Below are 23,934 nucleotides of genomic sequence, written 5' to 3'. Positions count from 1 at the left end.
TTACAGTACATTTACAATTAGACAAGTGTAACTTGATTCACATTTATTACTGTGGTCTTGTATGGCTTCATGGGAAATGTGATTTACTGGAAAAGTGCTTCCAGATCAGATTTTTTATGACTGCTCCGCACTTCAGGTAGTTGGAAGTCGATTTTTGATAAAAGCGTCTGCTAAATGAATACATGTAAATGTAGTAAATGAGCTGTTCCCCTGTATAGGCTAGTATTAACAGGGTGTGAGTTGTTTTCATCAGTAAAACTTTTCAATTTAACTATGCATCGTATATATATATATATATATATGTATGTTCGAATTGAAATGTGTAAATTATTCTGAACAGCAACATTATTTTGTAAGCAATTAGATTGGTTCACATTAAGAGGACAGTTATTAAGATGAAAGATCAAATGACCTGAAATACGGCTACTGTAGGCTACTGATAAAAGCTTATTCATGCAATGTATAGTTTTTATTCACAATGAAAATGCGTTTTCGATTTATAGTTATTTACGTCAGAAAATTTATCAATTGCCTATTGTTACGTAACAAGTAACAAGATGTTCTCCTCTTGCGTAACAACTATTTCTCCGCCCTGTTTAAATCCTCCTTTCTGTCAGTGCGAGCCTGCGCAGTGTCACTGTGTGGTCCGCCATTGAGGGACCCACGATCAGGAGGAAAGGGTCAGAATCGTTTCGATAGGCAACGGCCGCACATTTCCTCCATTCTAGAATCCGAACTTTGCGAACAGCTCTACCTTGAACACATCGCACAGCGTCTCGTCACCTTCGTAGCAGATGGTTTTCATTTAAATATATGGAGATCCACCACACGTAAAATATATTGTATAGCAACCTGTAGTAACGAAGCAAACGAGTTAGCTGCTAAATCTTAGCTAGCTAGCGTTTTGAGGCTAGGCTACCTGTCTAGCTTCACACGAGCAGAGCCTTGCTCGGGGCAGTGTGCCTGCAGTGCCGTTTGATGGATCCAAGAATCGCTTGGTTTCAGCCTGAACAACGCGGACCAGCTAACAGCCTGTGGGTGCAGATTTGGGAAACGACACAAGGATTGGGTAATTTCCACGTAAATAACAACTATAGCACGGGTACTCCTAGCACGACAAGTTCAACGAGTCCGAAATTGAACATCAACGGGGCATCGGGTACGATAATCTCCAACAAAAACGGTGCTGTCAACTCAGGCGTCACCAACAGTGAACCCAGGAGTCAGGGAATGTCGAACTCGACGGGAGACAGTGATGTAGTGGAACAACGAGACTTTATACCATTGGAAAGCAACAACAACCACAACAACCGAGCTGCGGGGAGGGGCGGCGGACGAGGGGGCCAAGTGGGTAGTGGGGTCGCTGTGGTCTGGAGAGGGGTTCCGGACAACGCAGGACACCCCAACAAAAGGAAAAGAGACAACAAGGCTAGCACTTTTGGATTCAATAGCAGTCTCTTGCACAGTGGCAGCATCGGTTCTGACCAGACTGGGGGCTGTGCTAGTTTCACGGGTACGCCATGGAAAGTCAGGAACTACTCAGACGGAATTGTCGGGTAAGACTTAACTCAGTTCCCTCATCACCTGCAACTATTACAAACATATCAACAGTTTTAGCGTCTTTAGCTGCTACAGATATTACTCTGTAGCTAGCAGAAGTTAAGGAGCAAGAGGGTCTTACATCAGATTAGTGTCGTTGGCTCATACAAATTCCTACACGGTTAGGCCAGCATGTATCCATATTTGGCTTGCCATTTGGCCGTCACGAGCCGTCACGATTTGTGACGCCCTTACAATGTGCTACAGCTTGTCGTTCTTAGTTAATATTATAATAACCGTCTTTATCAAACTATATACATTGCATAGACGAGCCACATTGTTTATGACCATGATATATCCGCGTGTCAGATAACACAGGCGCACCTGTCTACTCTCCAGAATGGCAATAACAAGATTGCAGAACGGCAATAACTTTTCAATCCCACCTTTGACTGTGTGAAAATTCCTTAATCCAGAAATGTGGTAGTCATAAAATAAACTGTCCAAAATACTTATCAATTATAATTAAAACTTTGCAATGGCCATGTACAAACAATCACAGGAAACATCTCCTAAGAGATACCTGTTGTTTCACAGTTGTTACCAACTATGTGGTCAGTATGATGTAGCTACAGTTTAAACTACCCCCACCTGTGTTACACACCTGATTGTGAACAGTGTCCAGCCTGTAGACCCTTGGTTGAAGACATTATACTTTAAATCAGGGCTGTTCACAATGATTGTCATTTGTTTTGACTAGTAGAGATGGCTTGATTTTTTTGGGGAGAGATGTATGTTGAAATGAGTTTTTCCCCAAAAAGTTTTTTTGCTAAAACAAAACGATTTCTACACAATTTCAAAGCCATATATTTCACATATAACTAGCCTAATCATCAATGTCAATGATGACCTATTTTTGGAAAGCCTGTTCTTCCTACTTGACACTATAGAAAAGGGTGGGTTGTTTAGTTTAAAAAGCATTTTTAAAGGTGTGGAAGTGAGTGTGTGTGTGTGGTTTCTCTCTCTTTCTCTCCTGTGCCTGACATGCGTAGACTAGCAGCATGTATAGAGCCCTGGAGCAAAGTCTTTGGCTGATCCTCATTTATAGTAATATTGAAGCACACTGTTTGCAGAAGGACATTCCTAAGTGATTAGCTACACTAATACCCCCCATCCTTAGCCATACAGCCTGGATCACAGTCGCAACCAGGCTCTCAGTCTCACTATTTATTTTCAGTTCACAGTGCCAAGCTATATTAGCTAGCTAGCCTGCTACCAACCAACCAAATGTTGATCAAAATTGCCAAATAAAAGACCATCTGTCAATTTACATTATGCAAATAAGAGTGTTTAAGCCTTTAACTATGAGCTGTGAACAATTCATTGTGATTCTCCCAAAAGTCGGGAAAACGTTGGAAAGAAAGCTAATAGGAACTCCTTTACATCCAAATACATTTGTCTTTGCATGTGACACCTTGGGGCGTAAACTATTACAATTGTACTTTCGTACAATCACCTTGATATTCGCAATGAGATGGGTGTAGAAAAAGTCAGACTGTGGGAAATGTGTTTTTCTTTTTTTCTGTAAGTGAGTCACCGTTCTTAGTTGCTGGGGCGAGAATGAAGGGACTGGGCGTATGTGTGTGTGCATGCAGTCTTTCTGGACTGGTTGTTTAAAAGCCCCAGAAGGTCCAGCCTCTCACTGGAAGGGGATCTGTGTTTACATGCAGCGCATGCTGAGCATGTCCTGGCCTCGCTCGCCCAAAACAAACCCAGCCCCTCCACTTGAAGGAAACTTGAGCTCCTTTGCTATGATGTCACATGGAGCTGTTGACCAATCAGATGCAAGAGTAGCTGGGGAGTTCTGCCACCTCTTATTCTCTAGTCTAGTACAACAGCCAGAATAAAAATAGGCTTTTTACTAGAGGCTGCATTGTTTTGAAGCAGAATTGAATCTTTTGTGTTCTTTTGAAACCTGAAAAGTTTGTGACTTATGTGGGAGATGACGTGAAATCATACGTGGCAACTATTTTTCTCTTTTAAAAAGAAAGCTCCCAAAATGAATCTGCTCTCTTTTAAGACTAAAAAGAGAGCAGGTATTTAAGCAATTTTAGTTCTTTTTTGGCGTACAAATCCCATCTTCTACTCTGAAGCACACTTCTGTTCAACTCAATGTATTTTCGGATTTTTTTTAGCCAGTCAAGTTTTTTTTCTTTGTGACCAACAGCTGTTTTTAGTTTTGTATGATGTCATCTCTCAGTGAGACCAGGGGTCCGCGTGTTGGATCGGTGGTGCACAGACCATAGAAGCACGTTGCTAATGTCAAACTGGTGAGCCACATTGGCTCATGGTTATATAGCACCGCCACTTGAGAGATTTATAACGATTCCTCTATAGCTCGGCTCCCACACATCACCTCTGTGGCTGAGCTCCCTTGTCAGCTTGGTGGCTTGTGTCTGAGTGTGAGAGAGATGTCTTTCTCTTTCACCCCTCTCTCACATTTACTTATCTCTCTTTCAACCCCCCCTCTCTTTGTCTCTCTCTCTGTCTCTCACACACACACACAGTCTCCCTTTTGCTCACTCTCTGGCTACAAGCCAATTGTTGTAGACCTGAGTAGAGATTTGCATGGATGGTAAACCAGACCCCCCCTGGATCACGTGTGGGGAACCCTCTGTAACTCAGTCCTCCCACGTGCACTGAGGAGGAATGCCCCCCCCCCCCGCCCCCCCCCCCCCTCCCCTTCTCATATCCAATCGCTATCGTTGAAGACTTTATGCAGACAAGTCAGCGAACAACACAGGAAACAGGATTTTAGTTGGGGAGTTAGGCAATTTTGGGGATTTTGTGTAACATTACACTACCATAACTTCTCGCCCATCCCATGTGAAAGGGGGAGTACTGGAATAGAGGGCTTCTCTAATGACCAAGTTCAGCTTTAAGGCTTGGATAAATAGATTGCGTTTGGAGAAGTTCTGTATGGTGGTTGTTGTGTTCTGGTGATATGGTCATGTTCGATTGAAATGTTTGTACTCGCAATGTTTTGGGGCTATCTTGTTGTTATTATCAGTGACCTATGCACTTTGTAAAGCTCTCTCTTGGAAGTCGCTTTGGATAAAAGCGTCTGCTAAATGAATACATGTAAATGTGATTGGATGGTTGGATTCTATTTTCTTCATTTTTCTCAAGTTATTCAGGAACTTGTTGCTTGTTGCAACCATGTATTCAACACGGTACTTCCAACAGGCCCCTGTCATGCCTGTCACATATCCTACATCTTCTATTTTTAGTGGCTCGCTCTCTAAAATAAAAGCTATGAGACGGAGCTATGCTAAATTGCAGATGGCAAACCGTTCGCTGTGTGTATGCACAGCAGTTTATAGCCTACATCGTTTGTAGGCTAATTATAGTGGGGGTGAAACTCATTGATTAACACTTGTCAGTTTCCTCTTTTTGATCTCAGTAGACCAGACCTACATTGGTCCATCTGTCAGTGGTGTGTTTCAACTTGGGGATTTCTTGATCCTCTAGGCCTAGATCCTCTCTCAGCATCAGAAGAGGACACCTCTCATCACTGAACGACAGACCGTCTGATGTCGGAGTTGTAGATTCTTCATCGACTTCAGATGGTTTTCCACCATGCAGAACTCTCAGAACCTTTGTTTTACTACAGCAATAAACACAAGATTTTTGGACACAGTCGTGTCATTGCCAGATAGTTTGGGTTAGGCCAAAGAGTCGGCTCGTACTACGAGCAAAGATCCTGTTCTTCTGTGGGCTTCTCTTACAGTTACTTCTTAATGAAACCTGAACCCATTTTTTTTGTCACGGTAGCCTAACCAGTCTGGGACCTGGCTGAAGTACTTTGATGAAACATTAATGAATTGGCCATCTCTGAGACATGGACACCTTGGTGGCTCGCCCGCTTGTGGTTGACCTCTTTTCCTCACTATGGTGGCGGTGATGTGCTGTTGTACGGCTCCCTGCTTCGTCACGCAGCAACAGCAGTGAGGGGGGGGGGAGCAGGACCCTATATTTACTTTGGGAAATGCTGCCAACTGTACTGCCGACAGCACCACGGCCCTAATAAGCTATGACCTGGGAGGTTTACAGCCCAGTGGTGGTCGAGGCACGTGAAGGGAAGGGGACCTGTGCCATGTGAAGGTGCCACTGGTACACTGAAACATGTGCGTGGTGGTACAGCACCCTGTTATTTGTGTCCCTGATCCCTTTCTGTAATATTTATAGCTGGGTCCTCGAGGCACGCTCCACTAGCTAGGAGGACCTGCCTAGTAGGGGGTCCAAAAAAAAGAGAAAAAAATATATGTAGTAAGTCATTTGCTCAGTCCTTCTTGTTTTTTTTGTTTTTTTAAAGACCTTTTTATTTATTATAGCCGGGTTATAAACCGAGACACATGCACACTGTCTCACACACCTTTGTACCGAGGCGGCACATCTGCCGGGTTGATGAATAAAGAGGGCTCATTCATTCAGTCTCACTGCAACAGCTACTACCTCCTCTCTCTCACCTAGCAGATTCCCCTCCCCTTTCACCACACCAAACCGTTTCAGCGCTGCACGCACACTCCTGCTTCAAAGCTCACTTGCACTTGTTTAGTGCTCTCACTCGCCTTGCCTTGCAGAACTGTGCCTGTTGTTTTATCCAGCAGAAACCGTCTTGTGGCTCCTAAATGGTTTTGGCCGACTCCACCTCCTCTCTTGCCTTTACACTGAGATGATCCAGCTCAGCCCTCTGGAAGGCAGGCTCCAAGCAGATTACATCATTTTCATATGATAAATGCAGGCAGATTATCTGATAGAAGGTGCCAAGGGTCTTTGTGTTTCTCTGGCAGGTGCAGGCCTGCCTGTAATATAACCCAAAAGGCGGGGCTTACCAGGGCGGAATTTGGTCACATGTACATGTGGAGGCCACTCCCCCCCCCCCCCCCCCCCCCCCCAATCTCACACACACATGTTAATGCTGTTCCCAGGGTGACGAGGCAACCTGGCTCAGCCTTTTACCCTGAAACGAAACCCTTGCTCTTGTCTCTCGCACAGACACGCACACACGCACACACACACACACAAGCAAACACACACAAACAGAATAAACTGGGCTGCAGCCTGTACTGGGAAACGAAACCTAGCCAGACAGAACAGTCTGACTGATGGTTGGCTGAATTGAATGTAGAACAGTTTCTTTAGATGGCCACTTAGAGGAAGCTCATCCAGTTATCACAGTTGGGAGACGGAGCACATGGAAATGAAATTGCTATCGCCATAACTTTTCAATTTGAGGAGGGGTGATTTCACCTGATATTAGCAACACATCAGTCATTGTGTCGGGACGTGTAACTGATAAGTTTGATTGGACTATGGTGTGTGTGTGTAAACAAAAAATGAAATGAAAGCGAGCGAGACTGGGCGGAGGTGGCAATATCATTCACTCAGTGAGTGCTTTACAGTATCTGACTGAGGAAGTCTTCAGGAGTTTGTCTCAAGGCCCTGTGGCAGACCGCCAGTCTAACCTGCCCCTCCAGCCTGCCCCCCCCCCCCTCCCTGTCCTCTATTGTTGCAGACCCAGCTGGAGTGACTTAGGCGTGTGTCCGCTGCAGCCCTGTCTGTGTTGACTCTGGGGTGTGTTCACGTTGCAGTCATTGTTGCAGTGGTGCTGGGTGTGATGAATGCTGTCAGGTTGCCTCTGCAGTGTGTGTGTGTGTGTCTGTCTGTCTGTCTGTCTGTGTGTCTGTCTGTCTGTCTCAGAATGCACACATGTCTACGTGGATGCATGCTGCAGTGCCAGTGGGTGTGTGCTCCTGTTCTCATGACTGAGTGACCACCAGAAAGAGAAAAATAGAGACAGGAAGGGTGAAGAGAAAAGGCGCCTGGTATGTCGTGGCGACCTCATCTCACACATGAGTGCCCCGTCCCCCCCATCCCCCCCAGCACTACCCCGTCTGCCTCCCCTACCCGGCATGACTGCTGCGTAATAGCCCACCTTTTGACAGCAAAGGAGAGTGGTGCCGTACGCCTGCCATGTTTCTTGGAGTATAAAGAGCCTGCTGTTTCACACAGGCATGTCTCGCACACCTGCAGTGTAGTGCTGTTGCATGACCAGTGTTGAAAAGCAGGTTTCACTCCCTAAGGGACATGTGACATTGAATATGAGGGGGGGGGTCTTCTTTCTGCTCCTGATTGCAGGGCGAGGGGGAGGTAACCCCGACAGACTGGTGACCGTGGCGTTAGACGCTGCTTTACGCCCTGGTCAAGGTGTAGAAGGATTTAACCTTGATGCAACTCAAACTCAAAGACATAAGGCAGAGAGAATTGCAGTTTCCCCCCCCCCAGAATCAACGTACGCCTCAGTTTCGCTACACTTACCATTTCTTCCCACGCTGGTTGAGTGTTACTTGGGTAACACTGGAATGTTACTTGGGGAACACTCAACCAGAACCCACAGGTGTGCTGAGAGGCGGAGCCCTGGCTGTAGTGTTGTCAAGCCAAGATGGTGTGTTACATAAAACGCACATGCACACAAGGATTGTCAGGGTGACAGAAAGGACATCCGTCAGATAGTAGTTGGTCTTCCTCACATGTTTCCCTCGGGCTGGCAGTTTGTAACTACTGTTTGTAATGTGGGGAAAGTGTTTTTTTTTCTCAACCTTTTTACTCGTTTCTTAAGAGAAAGGCCAAAGGAAGTGGTGTTGTAAGACTCTGGGCCGTGTTTGCATGGCCATCTGAGGCACAGTGTGTGGTTTGTTTTTTTGTACGTCTTTTTTTTCCATGTTTTGTACGTCTATTTTTATTTGTCTTTCTGTGACCCGTAGCCTTGTTTTTGTGCATGCATGTTTTGTTTGAGTTTTTCTGTGTGTGTGTGGGTGTGCCCGTTAATGTGCGACTCGTCAGGCCGAGCCAGTGGGCAGCGAGGAGTGGCCTGCTCCGCTGTGTTCCAGCTTACCATGGTGTTCACCACCATCACCTGACAACACGCCTGATCTCTGCTCTCCCGTCCTGACATACAGATGCCTGGTAGAGAGATTATAGACCTCCTATTCATGGAAGTTCTCTAGCTTTTTACTGGGTTACATGAATGCCCATAGACGACAATATTATAACTTCTTTCCTGGTGGTTGTGACTGTGCCTTGGACCCTGAGAGCCTGGTGACCCTGGTGGCTCAGCGTGTCGTTAGGCCCTGTGGCCCCTGACTGGCTGGGCCCTCCTCCTCTCTCTGTGCCCCCACACCTGTCCCTTCTACCACGCGCTATCTAGAACGTTCAGGAGTCAGCCGGCAGATTGCGGAACAAAGTTGCATATTGCCCTGGTCAAAGGGGTGGATGGCATCAGGCAGCTGACGTGTGTGTGTGTGTGTGTGTGTGTGTGTGTGTGTGTGTGTGTGTGTGTGTGTGTGTGTGTGTGTGGGGGGGGGGATCTTGAGCTGTATGACATGTTTGAAATGTGTGTATGTGAGAGAATGTTGCACATATAGGTCTTAATCTTATGGATCAGCTGTGGGAACACAATAAGTATGTGTACATATACATGATCTGTATTAGACATACTGCCTGGTTGAATGGCTGGTTGCTGACAAGTCCCAGCCCCACTGAGAACCCAGGGTTTGTTCCAGTGGCCATTGTTTGACACATCGTCAGACAGGTCCTGGGGCACGGCACCCTGGGTCGTGCCAACCTCAGCCCTGGCAGGCACACCAGGCCGCCCTGCCCAGGCAGGGCCAAGTTGGCCCGATCAGCCAAACAATCTAAGCAAACTAAATCGATGGTAATGCCTTGCTAATATTCATTTAAAGCTTGTCAGTGGCAGCTTAAAATGTTTTAATGGCGTCATTAGGTATTTGGCCATCGCCTAGGCTTGTCAAACCGATATGGTGTTAGTTTAAGAAGTCTGAACAGGTTTTAGGATTAAAGCAAAACTGATCATCTGGTTCTGAGTGTATGACAAGTGTCTTTCATCTTTATTTGAGGTTTGCTGTGTCTTTAGATTGTCAGTAGGTTCAGGTTCAATCAAAGTGTTATAGGAAGCTGTAGCTTAATTGTTGAAATGCTTCAGGTCAAACACACATAACAATGTTTTTGAACTGTTCATTGGATTGAAGGTCACAGATAACCACAAGTCTTTGACATGTTGATGGAAAGCAAATTAAACACAGCTGACTGTCAAGAAGCTCTTCAGCCCAGCTATCCCGAGGGAATGAAGCTAGTTTGCATGTTCATGCGTTGCATTTCGTAACCTATCACAGAGCTGTGAGATGAACATTCTATTGAGAGCACTCCCATCACAAGTGCAATGTAGGGCATGTAGATAATTATCTGTTGTGGGCTGTTTAGCAAGATGAAATGCAATACGCGCTCATGCAAGAAAACACAAAACACAGTTTCCATTGTGAAAAAAAAATCCTCTGATATCATCCATACAATGGTTGCCTTTGTCCACCCCATACTCCTCTCCCCTGACTGTGCATTTATTTGGTTTTGTCTTCCTCCCATGTGCCCTGCCAGGCTTCACGAGGAGATCACTGACTTCTACGCGTACATCTCCCCGCGGCCGGAGGAGGAGCGAATGAGGCTGGAGGTGGTGGACAGGATCAAGGGTGTCATCAACGACCTGTGGCCCAGCGCTGAGGTAAAGCCCAGGGATGACATGGGCAGGATCGCTGCTCTCATTCACTTCCCCCCCCGTCCTGTTTGAGTCTCGTAGACGGGTACCGACGTGGATCTTGTCCCGTCCACTCTTATCTGCTTTCCACCGTTCTATTTAGGCCCTCTAATCAACAGTGCCCAGGTGTCCTATTCCCTGTGACTTTGAGCCTTCTGATAGGTATATGTGTGTGTGTATATACTGTACTAGCTTAACAAACTGTTGGAGAGGCAGGATCCAGCCTTCTGCTTTGGCTCTATGATCCAAGGCCAGAGCGCAGGCCTGAGCCAGCAGCTGTGTGATACCCTGTGATAGCCACTCAGACAGGACAGTACTAATCCTGGGCTCCCAGACACTGGGGAGCTCACAAGCGTTTAACTCGTAAACACTCTACCTGTCACACAAAGGGGGATCTCACCTCCGGCCAGTGTAGTTTAGTTCAACTGCAGGAGGACCGTTTGGGACCAGTCTCTCTGCATCTCTTGACTAAGCACCTGCCACAGGTCCTCACAGGTCAACCAAGACTGTGTAGCGGCGGCGTCGCCCCCCCTCCCGGAACTAGCGTTCGGCATGCCGTTCAGCTCGCCTTTTGTTTTATGTCCTCATCACATGCCTCGACTAAGCTGATTGGAGGATTTATCCTGCCAGTCGAGTAAAGGCGGGTGCTGGTGCTTCATGGAACATAACGGCAGGTTTAGGGCTTAGAGCTATTTTCTGCCCCTCTCAGACTGAGCCTTGCCCCTCATCTGAACAGCGTAATGAGGATTCCCATTGCAAATTGGTCGGGAGCCGAATTACAAATACAAAATGTCTTTCCCACGATATGAGGGGAGTGTACTAATTGAGGTTGTTAAAGGTATTCCTAGTACTATGATTTTTTGTTGTTGCTGTTTTTTCTTTTTTTTTGCTCTGATCCTATCTCCTCCCTTTTTGAAGGAGCAATTACTGGTTACCAAGTCATCATAACTGTGAAACTTGACAAACAGGTTGAAAGCGTGTGCTTTTTACAGGAAATACATTAAAGCTGACATTAAAACACAATGACTGGCTTCAGTTGCGGGAAGGGCAACTTTTTTCCTGACACAACTAAATGTCAGGAGAGTCGTTTCCTTCAATACCTGAATTTACAAGTTGTTTTTGTGCTGATCTTTGAGTGACATGCCACAGCAGGTTGTAGTCCACAGCAAATTTATTGCATGCATGATGTCAATGAGATGAATGATTAATTGACTTGTTGGGACCTCTCTCTCTCTCTGTGTGTGTGTGTTTGTTTGTGTTCCTCCCCACAGGTCCAAGTATTTGGGAGCTTCAGCACCGGACTGTATCTGCCAACAAGGTAACCTCAATTGATTTTCTGGCTTGCTCCTGATAAGTCCATTGAGTGACCAGTTATCTTAATCTCTCCTCCCATACTGTTAGTGTAAACTGGCCTTGGAGCACACTGAGCTGGGCTCAGGAGCTTTGTGGGCGTGGAGAGAATAGTGTTTGCTGGCCCCATTTTGTAATCATTTGACTTAGTTTTTGGGGGGAGGGTTAAGACTGTGGTACATTTAGCACTGCCTGGGCATGTTTTGAACCTTGTTTCATCTAACGTCATACACACACTGGTACTGATGTGTCGCGTTGATTACTGGTCTCTTGACGTGAAACTGCGAATGCTTGATTAGTGGGTTTAAGCTCTTTGTGTGTGCGTGTGAGAGGGAGCTCTGTATTGAGGTTGTCACATGTAGTACTATTTCCTGACCTGTGACCCCCCCCCCCCACCCCCAGTGACATCGACCTAGTGGTGTTTGGGAGGTGGGAGACCCTGCCCCTCTGGACCCTGGAGGAGGCTCTCCGGAAGAGAAACATAGCCGATGAGAACTCTGTCAAAGTGTTGGACAAGGCCACGGTAGGCACAGTGTGTGTGTGGGTGTGTTAATTTTGAGAATGTTTTTGTGTCGTGTATAAATGACAGTGCTAATCCCTGCTACTACCAGGTGCCCATCATCAAGCTGACCGACTCCTACACTGAGGTGAAAGTGGACATCAGCTTCAACGTAAAGAGTGGCGTTAGAGCCGCCAGACTCATTAAAGAGTTCAAAGAGGTGAGTTCAACTGTTCCAGTTGAATAGCAAAGCAAAAAGGGCTTGATGGGAGTATTCTGAACGCAGTTGGTATCAGTTATGTTCATTCTAAAATAGTAATTTGCCACTAGGGGGTGCTATAACTCCAGATACAGCTGTGCTTCTGCTCACACCAGTTCTTATCCCCCCATCCTCCTTGTAGAAGTACCCGGTTCTCCCATACCTGGTGCTGGTGCTGAAGCAGTTCCTACTGCAGAGGGACCTGAACGAGGTGTTCACTGGAGGGATTGGCTCCTACAGCCTCTTCCTCATGGCTGTCAGCTTCCTGCAGGTGAGCCGCCCCCCCCCCCCCCCCCCCCCCCCCTCAAACCTATCTTATATATGTGTCTCTCCTCCAATACACCACCCCCATATGACCTGACTGTGCTATGGTAAATATGGGCCTTTCTCACTCTGGATTTTCTCTTGTCTTTATAGTGAACTAGTAATCTAATCTCTCTACGTCTCACTCATACACAAGTAAAACTAGTTGTTCACCCCCCCCCCCCCCCCCCCCCCCCCCCCAGTGTCATGTCTGACATCATGTCCTGTGTTGGTCAGCTCCACTACAGGGAAGACGTGTGCAGCCCCAACACCAACATGGGCGTCCTCCTCATCGAGTTCTTTGAGCTGTATGGACGCCACTTCAACTACCTGAAGACAGGCATCCGCATCAAGGACGGAGGCTGCTACGTGGCCAAGGACGAGGTCCAGAAGAGCATGATGGACGGATACAGGCCCTCCATGCTCTACATCGAAGACCCTCTCCAACCAGGTGAGCGCTTGGGCCTCTATGTTAGGGGCTTACTTGTGTAGCCGTTCTGGCATGATGTATTGTAGTGAATTGTCATAGCTGGATCCATCAGGCCAGTAGGAATCTGTGTCTTTTTATTTCCCTGTTTCTTTTACGACTGAAAACATTGACATGTTAAATGGGAAAGTTGAGGAATAAATTTAAAAAAAAAGAAGCCACATCAATTAAAGTCAAAGGTGGCAGGGTGTTTTGCAACAGTGCAGTAAAGCGGCGTGTTCCCCCTGCTCCCCCTCAGAGAACGACGTGGGCCGCAGCTCGTACGGCGCCATGCAGGTGAAGCAAGCGTTCGACTACGCCTACGTGGTGCTGAGCCACGCCGTGTCGCCCATCGCCAAACACTACCCCAACAACGAGGCCGAGAGGTGAGGGCGCGCAAAGACCCTTGTACCACAAGCATGGCTATGGGATTAACCTGTGTACATTTACTGAACTCTCCCCGATCTTTCTACCTCCAGTATACTGGGACGAATAATCCGAGTGACCCAGGAAGTGAACGAGTACAGGGAATGGATCAGCAAGGAGTGGGGGCCCCAGTCTCAAAACGACCCTGCCCTCAATGGTATGTGTTTTGGGGCCTAATCTACAAACAGTAGCTGTTTTTGTAGTAATAGTAGTAGTCATAGTTTATCATAGGCCTTTCTGAGGTAGAACCTCATTACATGCAGTACTGTATATTTTGCGTCTCCTCACACCTCTGTGTTTCCATGTACTTTTGCTGCAGGAAATGATGTCACCCTGCTGGTGGAGCCTCAGCAGCTCGATGAATGCAACAACAACCTCTCAGAGGAAGTGGTGGTGCTGCCGCCCACGCCGCGGAGCAAGACCTCTTCCGTCTCCTCCTCTCCGGCCCCCTCGTCACGCTCCTCCCCCTCCTCCTCCCCTCTGTGCCCCTCCTCCTCCACCGCCTCCAGCTCCAGTGACGCTGTAAGTAGCGCAGACCCGCTTTGCAACACACACACACACACACATAATCACTCATAGAAACACACAAATCTACAAGAGCTGACGGCATGCAAATTGCTCTTCTTAAACTTCTGACCCGACTGTCGGTTGTCTCGTCCGCAGGAGTCTGACGGGACCCCCTGTAAGACAGCCAAGCAGCTGCCTGGCCGGGGCAACGTTGCCAACAGAGACACCTCAGCGAGCGTGGCCAATCACAGAGCACAGAGCCACTCTTCCAGCACTCCTACTGGAAACAACAAGGGCGGCAAGGTAGGGATGGAACAGCTTCCTGCAGTGGCTCTCTAAAAGGGGCATCCTTCCTTTCTGCCGTTGGACTATGAAGCACTCAAAAAGAATGTTCATTGTCAAGTGTAAACACATCTTACAATGGAAAAGGCTTGTGACTTGATGTGAACTCTATAGTTTTCACCACTATTTCACTCCAGGTTGCCTGTAAGGGATCTAACAAGGTGTCTGTCTGTGTGGTTCTCCAGGGCCGCTCATCACGTTCCACCAGTAAGAACAACCGTGGCCAGCAGAGCTCTACATCCAACAGCAAAAGCCACCAGAGCAACAAGCCACATCACCAGGGCAATGGCAAGAAGAGGAAACCCCAGCGTGATGCGACGCAGGAAGACCTCTGCAGATAGGGCCCCACCCCCTGTCCCCTTCTCACTAACTGCCTGACTGTCCTTAGATCTGCTGCCAGATCTCCAATCTCGGGAGGTTGTTAGTAGTAATAAGGATATTTCTTGTTTCAAGCTCTTAAGGGGACATCTTTTTATAGCTGAAAAAGAACAAAAAAAGAAGGAAAACAAATATGAGAAAAAAATGGGGGCCTAGTTCTTGGACCTGAACAGAAAGAGGAAAAAAAATCATGAAGGATGTGTTCATTTGCTTCCTGAACATAAACACATTGCCCAGCAACAGAGCCACATCCAGCACCTACACAACTTACTGTGCTGCCCTCTAGTGGTTGGGAGGAACATTGGTGAAGGTGCCTGAAACCAGTGGACCTGAGGAGCAATACCTGAAACTGCTGCGAGCTAATTTCAAGGAAGAAAATAATTATAAAAAAAGAATAAAAGAGACAAATGACAACAAAAAATGTACAAAAATGTTCTGTTGAAGAAAATGAAAAAAATGTGTATACAGATTTTTAAAGAGGATAACCCAAAAATGTAAGTGGGGGGACATAACTTATGCATGAGATTTTTATTTTGTTGATGGGTGGTTATTTTTTGTTATATGTAAGCAGATTATACAAAGATTTGTAAAAAAAAAAAAAAAAAAAGGACAAACATGCAAAAAGCCTCAAAAACAAACAATTACAAAAGATATGGTTTCATATAACTTTTTACAAGATATACTGACATAGTTGTGCACATTTCTCTCAATTTGGTAAAGCCAAGTGTGGCGAGGGGTAGGGTTGGGTTCCATTGCCAACATGAATCATCAGCATCTATTTGTACTTTGCTGCTCTCTGACTGTGACACAGTGACAGTGTTAGCAGTTATGTTTGCTCAGCCTAACACATCAAGGGCTGTAGATGAAGTATTTACACTGCGCTGCACTACACAACAATTCAGTGGCTTTCAGATTACTGATTAAAATTAGCACAGGAGATAATGGTTTTTAGCTAATCCTACACATGAATAGCTCAATGGATCCATATATGTGGGTGGTAATATTTTCCCCTTGGTATTTTACCTATTACAAAATAATTTGCATTTGTTTAAATGTATTTATTTTTTTATAATTATATATGAATATAGTATAAATACCATATGTATAACAATAGAACCCATATCCTTGTATCCAATGTTTTGGATGAGATGAGAGGGGTATACTGGGAGGATGGGGATACTATTTGTCAGGTACAGTACAATGTCGCTGGTCTTTTGTCATTGCCTTTTATTTCATTAATAGTTGAGTGACCAAGTTACTTAAGTTGAGAGACATTTTTATGATTCAAAAGGGGGACATTTTGTTTTATTACGTGGCTGGTCTACCTAGTTCAAAAGGGAGCAGAGTTTTTTTCTTGGTAATGTCTTTTCTTTACCTTATTTTAATTTAATGGAAACACATTCACATATCGATCCCTCGGTGTCGGCCATGTCAACCCCTGCTTGCAGTTCTTCCTCTAACCTGTAGATGGTGGCATCATTCTAGGCTCAAAGATGTCACTGTATTGGCAACTGAATATTGCATTTGGATATTTGACCTATGCATAGGGGGTGGAAAAGATAATTCACTAGCCATATTGTGATATGTACACTTTGAAAACTTTTCAACTGGAGACTTGACAATTGCCAGTTCCTTTTGGATCGATTATAATATCACTCGCTTTAGAACTATTTCTAGAATACCACAATACTACAGTTTGTAATGGTTGCTCAGTCAGTTACTCACTACAGTTAGTCACCTCTTATATTTTTTAAAGCACCACACTTCTACTGGTAAATCAAGCATAATTTTCTTCCTCTAAAATGTACCTCTCTAGTTTAATATAAGTATGTTCTTTGTGTTCTTGAATGAATATGCTTCTAATATTGATGTTTGGGTGGATGACAAGAGATTGTTCTCAAATAGTTTGGGCCTGAATGCAGTATATTTGTGCTGATCCGGGATTAAACCACGGGGGACACTCAATAAGTCATCGGTGCCATCAGAATCTTCTATCATCTCTGCTCTCTGGGAGGACTGAACTCATCTGAATTGTAGTTTCTCTACAGCTATTCAAATCCATGCAATAAAATACAAGAGTACAATTGAATAGAAGAGTCATTTTTCTAAGGATTAGGAATTTATGTCCTTGAGGCATTAGTAGGTTATCTGTGCGCACATGTGGACGCTTGTGTGTGCGTTTCGTTCTCCAGCCTTTTTAGGCAACTGTATTTCCCGCAACAATCTGCTAACAACCCGGTTTGCTTACATTACAGATGTAAAAAAAAAAGCATGAACGTTTTGGGAGTCTGAATAAGGCACCGTTATAATCTTTTATCATGGTTCACTTTGCAATGGTAAGTGAGTTCAATGAAGATTACGCGATGAACATCTTTTCCGCATTGAAAAGCAAGTTCAAGGGGCGCGCACCGGATAGCGCACGCGAACATTCATGCTCGCGGCGAAATTAAACCAGAGCATGTGAAGTGTCCGTCAAACTCCACCTTGAAAATAAAGCGCAATTCTTTCACGCGTGTGAGTCGACAGATTAACATCCACAGGTGAGATAAATTATGAGAAGCTTAAGCAATCGAAATTGTTTATGAAGTCTGTGGTGAATGATACCTTGGCTATGATGGTTTCGATAAGCCTATCTAAAATGTTATAAGTTCTGTCATTTGTTGGCTTGATGGTCTATTTTATGATTGTCGTCTAATGTTGCTACATACTTGCATCTACTGTCTCAAGTGTCGGCTTTTTGGTTCACCTGAAGTTTACGTTCAGTATTGCTTTAATAAATTGCACCGACTTTTTAGTAGTTCACTGAAAACCTAACAAAAAAGCGTGACTTGTAGTATGGGCTACTGTGCTACAAAAAGTACAAAGCCATTACATGGTAAACGACGTCCGTTGATTCGAAATATTGACCGAAGATAGCATCTTTTGTAGGCTATCCTACAAAATACCTTATTTTGTGTTTTGACTATGAGAATATTTTTGTTGAAACAGTCCAAGCTTCAACCTTAGGTACAGGAAATGTACGTTTTAACAAATATGCAGCAGGATATAATCTTTCAAGAATGTGACCCAAGAAGATTTATCCTTTTTATATTTACGCTCAGTATTTTACAGATCACTAGGTTTTCCATGTTTCTCTAGTGCCCTGACCAGATCAACTGGATTAATTCATCTGCTTCCCCCCAGGATAAACACGGGGCTTTATTGCAATCCCATTGCATATTTAATCAAATAATGTTGTACTGTTGTCTCTACAGTATACTGAAAAATATAACAGACGAATGTTCCCTTGAAAGCGGAGGCATAGTGTATTGACTACCGTAGTCACAGTTTTTGGAAGAAAAAAATAATCATCAAGATGCGTGTTCGTTTGTTTAATTGACCCTAGATTGAATGAAAAGCCCTGACATGGAAAGCACAGGTCTGGAATCTGGATGTGGGGGACTTTAAACACAGCAAAGGTGTATGACTCCGGTCACTTGCAAACTTAATACCTAATATGGCTACTATTAAGTAACAGCAGGATTGTTCTCTCTTTTTGTCATGAACCAATGTCTCAATGTTAAATAGATTGTTGCCATTTTGTTTCAGCGATTCACATCCACATTTATATTGCTGGTTGCAACTTTCTGCATATTATGTACAGGAGTATGCCTACAGATTGAAAGTGTGTGTGTGTTAATCATTTGGGTGACTACATCACTAATCCCTTTTCTTTCCACTCTGGAGAAATGTAATCCTGGGGTCTAATCACCTCCCAAACACACTCGTAAAATCAAGGGACTTTAAAATCTTATGGAAATCATATCCAGTGAAACTGGCAGCAATCACAGGAAGTGAAGATGTGACGTTGTGTACATTCTCTCTGGACCTTGGGGTGTCACAATCAGTTAGAGCTGCCTGAATCTGACGTGTACACTCCCCCCATCCACACGCGCACACACACACACACACACGCACAAACACTCACACAGACTTCAACTCTCTGCTACAGTTCTAGTGTTGTTATCTATCCAGTGAGGCGCATGGGGAGGTTTTTCTCTCCACCCCAAGACTGATATCTTGACATTTAATCGGGTGCTTTTGTTCCAAACTGTTCCAAGACTTCTGTAAAAAGACATGCGTGTAACAGTGAAGTTACAGCTGTGTCTGGAGGAGCCAGTGTGAATTCCATTCAGGTAGTCATATGAGATGTGGACAGTCCTGTTCAGTTCTGTCTCCTCTTATCACTGCGCAGGGAGGATATGCTCAGGCTGATTTATCACTCGGGAGAAAGACTTCCTTCCTTCGTTCTTTTCTCCCTCCCTCTCTCCTGGGTGAACTTCCGTATCTGTCTCACTTTCAGGAGCACCTCTCTCTCTCTCACACACACACACACACACACACACACACACACACACACACACACACACACATACATACATAAAATATGCAAGAAGTCCATCCTTCCATCCTCTCACCAGCGATGATGTCAGCAGACTTTAATTGAAGATGTAATAGTTTCATATTGTCGCTCTTGCTCCCCATCCCTCCTCTTCCTGTCTCTCTCCCCCATGTCAGGCTTGACATGGGGAAGCCTCGGTGTGGACAGTGTGCTAATCCCTGGGAAAAACACTGAGCAGTAATCTGACTCATTAACTATGACTGCATGGACTGCTGCCAAGGCCCTCTCTAATCCTGCTTTAGCTCAATCCCACCCAGCATGTTAAAATGCAGACATCACTCGGATCCATGTGTTAATCCTGCATTCTAGTCATGCAGTTGAAACTAAATATAAAACCGGACAAGTGACTTTACAGCCATTTAAAACCTGTATTTTGTTTCATGTTTGATGAACAGTGCTTGGTGACACATTTATAGAGATGACTGAATTTTCTAAATTTTGTAAACAAAAGAATACCAATGCTTTTTGTGAGGATGAAACCTGCAGATCTTGGAATAAACACATTTGAGGTCAAAGCCTGACTTGCAAGGTAGGGGTTATTGCAATGTGAGAGGTTCCAGCTGGAAGTACATACTCTCATAGCTTTGAACAGAATACATTCAAGACCAACATGTTTGATCTAGTTGGAAAGTTAAACTTGGCAGGTATTTATCTCCATACCTAATGAGGTCAGCACATTGATAAAAGATAACCTTTGGGGTAACGTCCTCCGTTGTCACTCCCAGGATATCCCCTTTATTGTTCCCTGTAAGCCAAGGAATTCTTCCACTCCAAAACAAAAAAGGCAGAGAAGATCATTTGGAGGAAGCGTCCTCAGAAGTCAATGAAAGATCAAACTTCATGTTGTTGCGTTGTACCGGTACCTCAACCCAAGTTGTTACATCAGGTCAGTCTCTCCCAGTGAGCCTTCCCCCTGTTCTGTCCTTCTCTCTCTTCACTCAGTGGCTGTGTTATTAAGTGATGGGTCTGTGTGGGTCCATTCTGGGCATGTGGACCATGTTTCATAAGGTGTACCTGGACCGCTCTATATCAGCATACTTAAAGCTTATCTTAGTAATGTAGTATTGATATTAAACCATTTAAAGTTGATACAATTCCACAGCTTGAGGTGATGCACTACACAGTGAGCTGCAGTTAGACTGACCTCTCTCTTCCTTGGAACTTCACTTGGTCCTATAAGTCCAATCGTCAACATGGCTTCTCTTGCTGTTAACTGAGCAAAGCGTCTCGCCACCAAATCCAAATCAAACAACCAATTCCTGACATTCAAGAGGGAGACAGGCATGTTTCTCTCACAGTTTGGCAACGAAGGAGAGTTCTGAGAAAGGAGGCGAGGTGGACTGTGTCTGGGGGAGCTTTTGCTCAGCTGCTGCTGAGGACTGTTTTAGTGCTGGTGGTGGCGGTGATTAGGATTGGGATAGTGATGATCGGCATCATTCACCACCCTTCCTGAATCCCGTATGGACATATGTGTCTCTCGTGCTCTGGTTCACGCTGAATCAAATCACACTCAAACCAACTCCTCCGTGTAAGCATTAAGAAAGCGAGCTAACGCCTGCTAATTTGGTATAGGATCAGTTTAACAGAACAACATGGTTGATGGCTTGTCCACCCCTGTCTGACATCTTATTGGCTAGGAGATCACTTCCAAGCAAATCCTCAAAAGCACAGCTTTTGTGTGCAATGTACACTTTCCTACAAGAACACCTAATCATTTATTTAAATTCACACATATTGGAAACTGAATAAGGGACGTAGACGTCCATTTATTGGACAGATTGTAGATGGATTTTTACAGCAAACCGCATGGCTATAGGTGGGAGACCCTTTAATGGTGAGCCTGACCAATGCCTATGGCTTTGAGCACCGTCTACCTCTTCTGAAGAGCTGGAAGGCTCATAAGCCTACTTTAGGATCCAGAGGACCTCAAATCCATTAGTTTTTTTGCGGTTCGAGGTGGGCCGTTGTTTCAGTGGCGCTGGGCTTAGGGTACTCTAGCCCATCATTGGAGAAAGGGCTCTTCACTATATTGTCTGCTTAATTGTGCAATTAACAGGGTGGCTTCTCCTTTCATGCTCTTTGTGAAACTGCTCGTTAGCGATGGCTCCGGTGGCTGGAGCTGGAACAGACATTCCAAAATCAAGACTCGTTTAGGCATTAAACATAACACACAGAGATGCTGACACTGTTGACGGTGGTGATGACGTTGACCGAAGGATGTAGTAGTTCTAGTAACGGATCTAGACCATCCCAGATGACCATGCATTCCATGGTCAAGTGTATGCTTGCGTCAGTGAGAATTCTGTGATAAGTGTATCTGTGAATCCATGTGATTGTAGCTAACAGTATATATGCGGGCGCTTTGGCTGGGTGCTCATCTGTGGGTGTTTCTCTCTCTTCCATGGCGTTTTTAGCCTTCTTTGTGCTTGTGGCTCAAGGGTGTTATGTAATGCCTATGACAGCGCCCCATCCGGAGAAGTGCCATTGAGGACGGCGAGTTGCAGAGCTCACCTATTTTAGCAGTGTGTCTTTCTTTCTCGCATAGATCAACACCACTGGGAAGACTGAAGGAAGCCGTACTGTGGAGTTGAACCTGTAACTAAGTACCTGGGGCGACCCCACATGGTTTGGAAGGGTGTGGTCTTTGGTGAGTTCTGTTTTCTGAATTTAGACTGGTCTGACATGGGCTCACAAGACAATAATTACTGCTAAACAACCAAGCATATGATTGCATTACGTAATACTGTGTGTTTAGGGTTTTAGGCAGATAGCCCATTGTAGCCTAGGTGGCATGTTCTGGCTTGTCATAGTAGTATGTGTGTGTCATGCTGGTGGAGGTTCTTTCTAACAAGTTTATTTCCATGCTACGCCATGTCTTACAGGCTGGTTGAACAGACATATTGTTTTGAGTTTGATTACGAGTGAATGGTTTACGGTGAGAAGAGAGGCTGTGGGTGAGGTAGAGCTGTGAGGACTCCCTAAAGTGGATGAATGATGGATTATGTGATGGTGAATGTGGCTGATTTTTGTGGGTAACTTGCTAACTTGGATGGGGCTTCCTCCCCCCACACTAGTGTCTTTGTTAGGCTGTCATATGTACCAGTGACCTCCCCTGTGGAAGCTACTACAGTCTTGGCTTTCAGGTGAGGTCAGACCAGATATAGATTTACACCTACAATGTTCTGGATTCTACCTAACTTTCATACGTGATCCGAAAAATTTAACATTATTTGAGAGGTATTTGGTCGAGGTGCAAATATTAAATACATTCTTTAGAGCCTGGGATGGGCTAACATTATGTGGGGGTTTGCAGGTTCTGGTATAGCAGTTTGGTAGAGGTATCTCAATCTGAAAACTTGATGATGTACTGTCAGCTTTGTTCTGGGATAATGGTAAATTATAAAGTGCGTCCACATCTGATAACTGAAACTGTTGCAGCTGCTAGAGCTTCTCTTTATGAATCTGCCCTGCAAGAGTGTTGTCAGGGAAATGAGTCATGGTTGCCAAGGAAATGAGGCGATGTGGTTGACGACTTCTACATGACACAGTTTAAGGTTGGCCTTGAGGCAAGAATGGCTCAGGTAGAACAACATAATGCTTGCTTGTAGCAGACGAGCGTTTGAGACATTTCTATGTGAAAGAGAGATGGAGAGAGAGTTTGTAAAGAACAATTGCCCTGGCCAGTCATTTCCTGCTCTGACACTTCAGACATTTAAACATTGTAAGAAGTACTCACGAGTCATCCTCATTGGGGTGTAGTGAGAGAGATGGAGAGAGAACGGTTTTCTGTCCTGAGAGATGACGTTGATAATTCATGTCTTCCTCGCCAGAATCTTTCCATGACATCTACAGCAATGGCTTAGTTCCCAACAAATGTTTACTTATGAGAAGCAACACCATGAGTTCAGAGGAGCGTGATTGTGTCTTCTAGCAAAACGTCATCGTCTATGATGGTGTAGCCAATGAAAATCATTAGGATAATAAATTGAACTGAAATTAATTGTTTTGGCAGGACTACTTTGAAACATGTGACACTGCCAGTGGAAATGCATACCATGTGGAGCTGAAGGACACCTCATAAAAAACATTCAACTTTTGTGCTTTATGGGTCCTTTTCAAACCCACACCCCGTTTTTCATACATGTGGAGTGAGTGAGTGAGTGAGTGTGTGAGTATATGTATGTAGTTATCTAACACCAGGTGGTAAGTGGAAATTTGGAAGGTTCTGAACAATGAGCCCTGTGAAATCTAGCGAAAGTAGGGAAATTCCTGTGGCTTCTGGGCAGATGGCTACATTAGCTACCTCTGAGGGCTATGCTTTGAAGCCATGTCAAATTGCTCTTTAAAGTTGAAAAGAGCATGTAGATAGGTTTCATGGGTCCCTAAAGTTGTAAACGACTCTGAATCACGACAATGGCACTCGAGTGATGGACATACCTTAAGGGGTTAGTGCTGAAGCCCTGAAATGGTGTCTTCATACTGACTTTGGGAGAGCAGTGGTGAATAAACCATGACTCAGGGGTGAGTGTTGGGAGGGATACTCATGAATCCAGATGAGGGTCATCTCTTTCCAAAAGTGATTCAGCCTGGGAGGAGCAGACACATTCAGAAAACTTCTCCCTCCATCCTCCTCACCATCCATCCCTACCACAGAACCCACACTGAAAGGGTGCTCGTCCTTCCAGACATTCCTGGCCTGTGTGGGTTGCTAGACAATAATCTTTTTCGGAAACATTCCTTGGCTCCTGGTGGT

The 23,934-nt window shown here is 45.0% G+C and overlaps 2 protein-coding genes across 4 annotated transcripts in view; both read left to right on the top strand.

Annotated features, from left to right (window-relative positions):
• The first annotated feature begins 628 nt into the window (after nt 1-628).
• On the top strand, nt 629-16,829 carry tent4b (terminal nucleotidyltransferase 4B). Its single transcript, XM_047042135.1, has 12 exons — nt 629-1,556; nt 10,054-10,177; nt 11,482-11,528; nt 11,963-12,083; nt 12,172-12,279; nt 12,461-12,589; nt 12,859-13,072; nt 13,347-13,473; nt 13,567-13,670; nt 13,833-14,035; nt 14,177-14,323; nt 14,548-16,829. The coding sequence occupies exons 1-12, from the start codon at nt 979-981 to the stop codon at nt 14,701-14,703; spliced, it is 2,058 nt and encodes a 685-aa protein (XP_046898091.1). The 5' UTR covers nt 629-978; the 3' UTR covers nt 14,704-16,829.
• Nucleotides 16,830-17,036: 207 nt separating this feature from the next.
• adcy7 (adenylate cyclase 7) overlaps nt 17,037-23,934 on the top strand; it is a 35,408-nt gene continuing 28,510 nt past the window's right edge. Inside the window, exons 1-2 of one of the 3 annotated variants that reach the window (XM_047042132.1) lie at nt 17,037-17,280; nt 21,727-21,828. The gene's annotated coding sequence lies outside the window, so the exon portion shown is untranslated. The remainder of the gene's footprint in view (nt 17,281-21,726; nt 21,829-23,934) is intronic. The other 2 variants (XM_047042134.1, XM_047042133.1) reach the window with 2 other exon arrangements.

The sequence above is a fragment of the Hypomesus transpacificus genome, chromosome 19 (assembly GCF_021917145.1).
Source record: "Hypomesus transpacificus isolate Combined female chromosome 19, fHypTra1, whole genome shotgun sequence".
NCBI classification, from domain to species: domain Eukaryota; kingdom Metazoa; phylum Chordata; class Actinopteri; order Osmeriformes; family Osmeridae; genus Hypomesus; species Hypomesus transpacificus.
Note: the sequence above shows the minus strand (reverse complement) of the source record. Positions and strands in the feature narration are given on the sequence as shown.